This window comes from Camelina sativa, chromosome 20 (assembly GCF_000633955.1).
Source record: "Camelina sativa cultivar DH55 chromosome 20, Cs, whole genome shotgun sequence".
Lineage (NCBI taxonomy): Eukaryota > Viridiplantae > Streptophyta > Magnoliopsida > Brassicales > Brassicaceae > Camelina > Camelina sativa.
The window spans coordinates 29,867,729-29,874,967 of record NC_025704.1 but is presented as its reverse complement, the minus strand read 5'-3'; the positions used below and the strand labels follow the sequence as shown (position 1 = coordinate 29,874,967).

At 40.2% G+C, this 7,239-nt stretch overlaps 2 protein-coding genes across 4 annotated transcripts; one reads left to right on the top strand and one right to left on the bottom strand.

Moving 5' to 3' along the window:
- On the bottom strand, positions 552-3,608 carry LOC104772065 (probable galacturonosyltransferase 4). 3 transcript variants are annotated; one of them, XM_010496716.2, is made up of 9 exons: positions 3,406-3,608; positions 3,283-3,320; positions 3,156-3,197; positions 2,988-3,060; positions 2,765-2,868; positions 2,200-2,474; positions 1,744-2,101; positions 1,081-1,656; positions 552-963 (listed from the first exon to the last, which is right to left on the bottom strand). In XM_010496716.2, exons 1-9 carry the CDS (start codon positions 3,536-3,538, stop codon positions 688-690), a joined length of 1,875 nt encoding a protein of 624 aa, XP_010495018.1. In that variant the 5' UTR covers positions 3,539-3,608; the 3' UTR covers positions 552-687. The 3 variants fall into 3 exon arrangements, with proteins under 3 accessions (XP_010495018.1, XP_019098044.1, XP_010495019.1); XM_019242499.1 differs by having other exon boundaries at positions 2,765-2,865; XM_010496717.2 differs by having other exon boundaries at positions 3,283-3,317.
- LOC104772064 (phosphoglycolate phosphatase 2-like) lies at positions 3,918-6,154 on the top strand. Its single transcript, XM_010496715.2, has 11 exons — positions 3,918-4,044; positions 4,123-4,190; positions 4,294-4,389; positions 4,469-4,540; positions 4,621-4,692; positions 4,839-4,898; positions 5,008-5,060; positions 5,150-5,247; positions 5,332-5,431; positions 5,519-5,622; positions 5,739-6,154. The coding sequence occupies exons 1-11, from the start codon at positions 3,966-3,968 to the stop codon at positions 5,846-5,848; spliced, it is 912 nt and encodes a 303-aa protein (XP_010495017.1). The 5' UTR covers positions 3,918-3,965; the 3' UTR covers positions 5,849-6,154.

The window sequence follows — 7,239 nt, the reverse complement described above, 5'->3', positions numbered from 1 at the left end:
TTTCCCTCATTGTCCGAGCTAGCGAGTAGCTCATTCCCGACTTGTCTGAGATCTCCCTATCATCTCGAACCAAGTCACGGCCTACGATCCTATTCAGGATCGCGGGCGTTACAAGTTTGTCAGGAGACGCCATTGTTGTAGCTTGGTTTGAGCTCAGAAGAAGCTAGTAGTTTCCATAGTATAACTCTGGCGAGAGAGACGTAAGATTCCACATCGGAATCCGTACTCCTTAAACTCGCTTGAGTCGTTTTACTTTCTTGTTCTTTCCTTCTTTAGCAATCGTTGTCTAGGTCTATTCTCTAGATCTTAGGTTTAGTTCGTACATATACTTTGTTAGTACTCTAACTAAACAGCGTTCTATGTTGCAATAATTCTTGTCGTTGATATATGTTGCAATTCCACTCGTAGAACGTTAAGTCGACAAAAAAAAATAAAAAATTTCAAAGAATTAGAAAATAGTTGTTTCACTCTTTCGTTTTAATTCCTCTCGTTGATATATGTTGCAAATTGCAATAATAACATCGGTCGTTGACAAAAAAAAAAAATAAGAATAAAATAAAATAACATCGGTCGTGCCTATTGGAACGAATCTCCTTTTACCGTGTCATCTACAATTTGTTTTTCATGTAATGATCATCTCGTCAGATTTTGAGACGTACAACATTGCTCTTACAACAGACTCTAACTCTAAGGATTGATGTTGCATTCTCTGAGATAAACATGCTCATAGTCTACGTGCTTTGACCAGAAGCCTCTGTATCTTGGAATCCCAATCTCTAGCCATGGTTTGAGGTTACCATTATAGTGTATCACAGCTGCCCTCTCAATATCCCTCTGGTTCACACTCGGGTTGTATCCAAGGCCTAGTGTGTGCCATTTCCGGTCTAGCGGATATGTTCGTCTCCAAAATGTGATTAGACCAGGCGGCAACGTCCCTAGCTTCCACAATTCTCGGTCTTGGTTCTGCAGTTCAAATCGTTCGTGTATAAGATTAGCAAACATTCTTGGAATCAAGACGGATGCGACTTAGCCCACACTGACAGGCAACTCAAACATAAGTAAAATATATTTTCTGCATACCAGATCCTGCCATCGATGATAAACCTCTGTGATGTTTTGCCTCTTCCATTCATCCAGATCAAAGACATTCATACCATATGCCCAACCACAAGCACGAGGGTCAAAGTTCTTGGAGATGAGTGGATTTGAGAAGTTCAGATAACGGTCAAAGCGATGAAAGCTTTCCCCACAAGTCTCTACAGCACCGTTGACATTACCTCTCAGATCAACTGACCAAAGACCAGAAAGGTCCTTCTGCACAACTATATCATCATCCAAGAAGAGCACTTTGCTGAGCTTCGGAAAGATCTCAGGCAAGTAAAAACGAAGATGATTAAGGATCGATAAGTATTTTGGATTCCGGAACTTGATGTTTGTGTCTGAATTTGTATGGTGGGCTCTGAAGTAGTAATCTATCATCGATCTAGAACTAAGCTGTTTAAGAACGGGACTGTAGCTTGAATTCAGCCATGTAAATTCTTCAACATTCTGAACCTGGATGGTGGCTTTGCCTGGTGGGTTGTCCAGGAACCACATCCTCATAGCGGCATAATTGAGTCTGTCTGTGACGATGTGGAAGACATGCTTTGAGGGATGCTGCCAATAAACCATTAAGACCCGTAAGTTTAACAGAAAGACGCACAATATAAAATGTTAAAACAAAAGAACAAAGTCACTTCTTACCTTTGCATTGGTTATGGTAGAGTTAACAACAACTGACGTAGCCAAAACATTATCAGAGAAAAGGGCATAGTGATACAGCAGAGTATCTTCTAGTTTGTCCTGATTTGGGAATTGTTGTTGAGATGAATTTAAAGCATAATAATCTGTCGTGAGGCGCAGAGGGAGGCAGTGAAGTCCTTTTGGAATGGTTTTAGCAGTCAATTGAGTCAAGAACATGGTTTGCTTCTTATGGACCCGTAGCTGCTCCTCTGCGGAGTGGAGCATTGCACGTAGCTTCTTGACCACTGTGGAACAGTCATCTTGGATCTGCTTGCCTTTGGCCAAAGTTTGCTCCATTGCTTTTAGCTTGTCAATAGCACTGGGTTTTATTTAAAAAATGGGTAGAGAAATCATCAGTTAAGAAGAGGAAGAAACATGTTTTTTTCGAGAGGTGATAAACAACAAGTGGGAACTTACGTCTTTGGGAGATCCGAATCCTTGGAGGCATCTGCAAGTGCCCGTTGAACTTCTTTAACACGGAGTCGAAGCTCCCTGACAAAATGTGGATTGGCCTTTGCAGATGGAAGTGAAAGATAAACCTTAGCCCTAATAAGCTGATCTTTAAGGTGCCTGACCTGAGCATCAGGCAACAAGACGTTGTTTATCTTCTCTTTCTTAGCTCCGAAAGCATTAGGCTCATGGTCATCAGCTTTTTCAGAGGTTTGCTGGGACAATTGAACAGGGGTCCTTTCCTGAAAGATGATGAGATTGACAGCACAAATATATGAGGGAAAGGGGAAATAAAAATTGTGGGCACAACAAGACCCCCTAAGGAGGAAGCTACATACATACGTTACGTGCATAGGCAACCACAAGGAGGATAGGTAGGGTTTTCTCCTAATTTTATACTACTAGTTATCAAGTAAGTATAAAAAGCCAAATCTGGAGCCCTAACTAACAACAACAAGGAAAAAACCCACTTCTGATTCCCGTGGTAAAAAGAAAGAGATTTTAAGGGTGTAGAAAACACCAACGTACGTACCCTATTAATCTCAGAGGCAGAATCAGTGACTTGTTTGATAGAATTGTCGTCGTCATCGTCGGTGGCGGAAAGAACTCGAGCAGACAATTGGTCTCTGGCTTCTTCTGAGGTAATTGGCGAAATGAGAGAGGAGGGGGGGAGGAGAAAAAAAAAATAAAAAAAATAAAAAAAAAAAAAAAAAAAAAAGCTAAAGCAAAGNCACATCACATCACATCACACGTACCTTGCCGTCGTGAATTCTTATCGACGGAATAGACCACGACTTCTTCTCCTCCTCTGAGCACTGCCGGAGATTCCTATAGACAGATGCAATGTTGAACAAGAAATTGAAGAAACGAGAGCTAAAGAAAGAAAGATCTGATTGAAGTAAAACCACTTGGAAAAAAAGTACCCGCGGAAGCAGATTCAAACGATTCCCATCGGAATTGAAAGTCTGAAAAGGAAACAAATGTGAACAAGTCGAAAACACCTAACAGGTCATCAAAAGAGAGAGAGAGAGAGTGTCATATGATACGGACCAAGGCGGTTACGTCCTCGAGGAAATCGCGCTTAGCTGCTACAGAATGAAACAAAGAAGACGATGATTAGAAATGCAAAATCCAAATCGGAGATATGAGAGAGAGATTGAGAGAAGAACCGACAAAAGGGAGTCTTGAAGGAAGCGGCGGGATCGGTGTAGAGGAGGATAGGAGCGACGACGGTGAGGAGCATGAAGAAAAGAACAAGATTTCGAAGCTTCACCATCATCGTCACCCAGTTCAGTTGAGAGCGCATCAGCAGATCAAGAGAGCCAAAACACTTTCTTTTTTCTTTTTTTTTTAAGTGTGAGTGATTGAGAGAGAGAGAGAGAGAAGAAGAAGAAGAAGAAGAAGAAGAAGAACAAGTGAAAAGAAAAAACAAATTACCAGCTGGTGGTGGATGATAAGACGCTTTTACCCTTCATTATTTGAACTATCTGAATTTGTGTGGTCTATATAGATTCCCCCTCACACACAAAGCTCACTAACCGAAAAATGAACCCTCCTTGCTGTTTGGGCCTTTGAAACCCACAACATTCGTTTTTAATACCTGGCTGGGCCATACAATAATTAACGAGCGATAGAAACGAACGATGTCGTTTAGAGATCGATCTATCAAATTCCCGAATTCTGGGAAAGAAGAAGACGACGACTTATATCACTTATCAGACTCTCCCACTCTAATGGCGCCTCAGCTTCTCTCCTCCCGTACCTTCAAATCTCTCTTTGACTCTGTCGACACTTTCCTCTTTGACTGCGATGGTATACCCTCTGCCCTTTTATTCCTTAATTCCTTCTCTGATGGATGATGATTCATCGATTCGATTCGATTCGATTCAGGTGTTATATGGAAGGGTGAAACGCTCATCGATGGCGTCTCCCAAACTCTCGACCTAATCCGCTCTAAGGCACTTGACCTTTTCCCACTCTCCTCCCTTTCCATTTCCCTTTCCCCTCTCTCTCTCTCTCTCTCTCTCTCTCTCTCTCTCTCTCTGATGATTTTTGTGTCAGGGTAAAAATGTTGTCTTTGTGACAAACAATTCGGTCAAATCGAGGAGGCAATACGCTGAAAAGTTCCGATCTTTGGGTCTTTCTTCTGTTACTCAGGTGTGTACCTTACCTTCTTCCATTCCCTACCTAAACCCTGTCCTGTGGCCTTTTTCTAAACTGTGATTATCTTTGCAAGGATGAGATCTTCTCTTCCTCTTTTGCCGCAGCTATGTACCTCAAAGTCAACAACTTCCCCAAGGACAAGAAGGTTCGTCTTTGACTAACAAAATTTCCTTATGTCTCTATCCCGTCCTTGTTTTCTCACTATTTCGTCTTTGCTGTTTGTAGGTTTATGTGATTGGTGGAGAGGGTGTTCTCGAGGAGCTGCAGATTGCTGGTTTTTCAGGTCTTGGTGGTCCCGTAAGTAGTCTTTTTTTTTTTTTCTTTTTTGGAACTACTTTTACTATGATCGCTTTGACGACTAATAGATATTGGCCCTGATGAGTGTTTAAACCAGCCAAACATTGGATACTTCGAGTTCCTCAGCAGTATTTGTCTCCCTGCAGGAAGATGGTGAAAAGAAGGCACAATGGAAATCAAACTGTCTCTTTGAACATGATAAAAGTGTAATGTGCCTATCAGACTTTGATTCCTAATTGGCCGTATATAGAATCTTGCTTTTCTTTTTCTTCTTCTATTTTGCTCTCCATGTTTCTTCATGTCTTCCTGTCTCAGGTTGGAGCAGTTGTAGTCGGACTAGACCCCAACATTAACTACTATAAGCTTCAGTAAGATGGATTATACTAATTGCATACAAGTCGGTTGTTTTAATCCAGTTTTTGAGAGTCTAGTCTAACACTATAACCGGTAACGGCAGGTACGGGACCCTCTGTGTACGTGAGAATCCTGGATGTCTTTTCATTGCGACCAACCGTGATGCAGTAGGACATATGACAGATCTGCAGGAGTGGCCTGGTATGGTCATTAGACTCAAAAGGCTACAGTGCCCAAAGTAGCAGTATGCTTGTCACAGCATCAAATTCTTACTCGTAATTCTAGGTGCTGGTTGTATGGTTGCTGCGATGTGTGGATCAACTGAAAGAGAACCAATAGTTGTTGGCAAACCATCTACTTTCATGATGGACTTTCTGCTACAAAAGTAAAAGTGCACTTCCTTTCTCAGCTCATAGTGTGCACTATATATAGCATTGTGTGATGAAGAGGTATCTTTTCCTTGTGTTTACAGATTTGGGACAGACTCGTCAAGAATGTGCATGGTGGGTGATAGGCTAGATACTGATATCTTGTTTGGGCAGAATGCTGGCTGCAAAACCCTCCTGGTCTTAACAGGTCACTCTTTTGATATTTGTTTTTGAGTTTTACTAGCCATCATCACAAGTCAATGGTGATATGTGGACAATGAATGTATTAGTGAACTGAAAAGTTGTTGGGCTTGTCAAAAACAGGGGTGACAAGTGAATCGGATCTACTAGAAAAAGACAACAAGATTGAACCAGACTATTATACAAGAACAGTCTCTGATATCACAAAACTGATGGATTCCCCTAGTAAGTAAGGCCGTCATCATCTTGCCTTGCGGTGAAACAGTAAGATATGTCCTATTATTGCGTATGGAAAGATGAACTTTCTGATTGTTATTATTTTTGTCTTGGCTAATAATCTGATGATCCATCGGAAAACATGGCTTGCTAGCTTTTGATAAAGGCTGAGTTAAATTCGTTTGTTATGTTGGATTTAAAGAAGATTTCTGAATGAACTGGTAATGAGTAAATAAGATTTTCGTGGAAAGTCCAAAAAGCACAGCCTGGTTTCAGGTCATATGGTGGGTGGGTTACATTGTTTATTACTATTAGCCTTTATAGCCTTGCTTGGTCCAGAAACATGTGATGCGTATTGATAATAGAAACTAGAAAATGTAAACGGTCGTATCGAGGAACACAGATGTCTCGAGTTAAGATTTTTAAAAGGGTTCCAACTTCCAACCCAAACGGCATGTGAATGTGATGTGATTGTCAGCGAATATTCCGCTCCTGCAAAGTTAAACTTAATGATAATGAAACTCATCCTCAGTTTGGCTGTTTCTGCTGTGTCTATAAGGAAGTTTTGCAAAGGGCACAGGAACATAATGAGGGAAAAGAGTACAAATCTTATTTGTGCTTTTAGCATGCCTTGTATCTTTTTTTTTTCTTCTCAAAGTCATTTCATTAATGCTTACTAACACAACAACAGGTCTAAATTGTCTGCACCGTGAAATTAAGACATAATCTTTCATCATTTGCATAACATTTTGTCTATATTTAAAAGAGAATTCAACCAAAAAAAACCCAAACTTGTCAGACTTTGCCAAAAAAAACATGAATTTTTAGTCTAGCCAAATAAATACTCAACTTTTGTTGATTTTCAAATATAATAACAAACTTTTCATTGACTTGTCAAATTAGCACACTGTTTATAAAATTAACAGATAAATTAAACGTCGTTAACACCACCCGTNTATTGTTTATTACTAGTAGCCTTTATAGCCTTGCTTGGTCCAGAAACATGTGATGTGTATTGATAATAGAAACTAGAAAATGTAAACGGTCGTATCGAGGAACACAGATGTCTCGAGTTAAGATTTTTAAAAGGTGTCCAACCCAAACGGCATGTGAATGTGATGTGATTGTCAGCGAATATTCCGCTCCTGCAAAGTTAAACTTAATGATAATGAAACTCATCCTCAGTTTGGCTGTTTCTGCTGTGTCTATAAGGAAGTTTTGCAAAGGGCACAGGAACATAATGAGGGAAAAGAGTACAAATCTTATTTGTGCTTTTAGCATGCCTTGTATCTTTTTTTTTTCTTCTCAAAGTCATTTCATTAATGCTTACTAACACAACAACAGGTCTAAATTGTCTGCACCGTGAAATTAAGACATAATCTTTCATCATTTGCATAACATTTTGTCT

Excerpts from the sequence above, each read along its gene's own strand:
- LOC104772065 (XM_010496716.2), bottom strand. The coding sequence starts at position 3,538 with ATGCGCTCTCAACTGAACTGGGTGACGATGATGGTGAAGCTTCGAAAT. Across the intron at positions 2,869-2,987 it reads TAAGAATTCACGACGGCAAG|AAGAAGCCAGAGACCAATTG; the intron begins GTACGTGTGATG and ends CAATTACCTCAG. Across the intron at positions 964-1,080 it reads ATCATCGATGGCAGGATCTG|AACCAAGACCGAGAATTGTG; the intron begins GTATGCAGAAAA and ends TTTGAACTGCAG.
- LOC104772064 (XM_010496715.2), top strand. The coding sequence starts at position 3,966 with ATGGCGCCTCAGCTTCTCTCCTCCCGTACCTTCAAATCTCTCTTTGAC. Across the intron at positions 4,899-5,007 it reads TCTTTGAACATGATAAAAGT|GTTGGAGCAGTTGTAGTCGG; the intron begins GTAATGTGCCTA and ends TTCCTGTCTCAG. Across the intron at positions 5,623-5,738 it reads AACCCTCCTGGTCTTAACAG|GGGTGACAAGTGAATCGGAT; the intron begins GTCACTCTTTTG and ends TGTCAAAAACAG.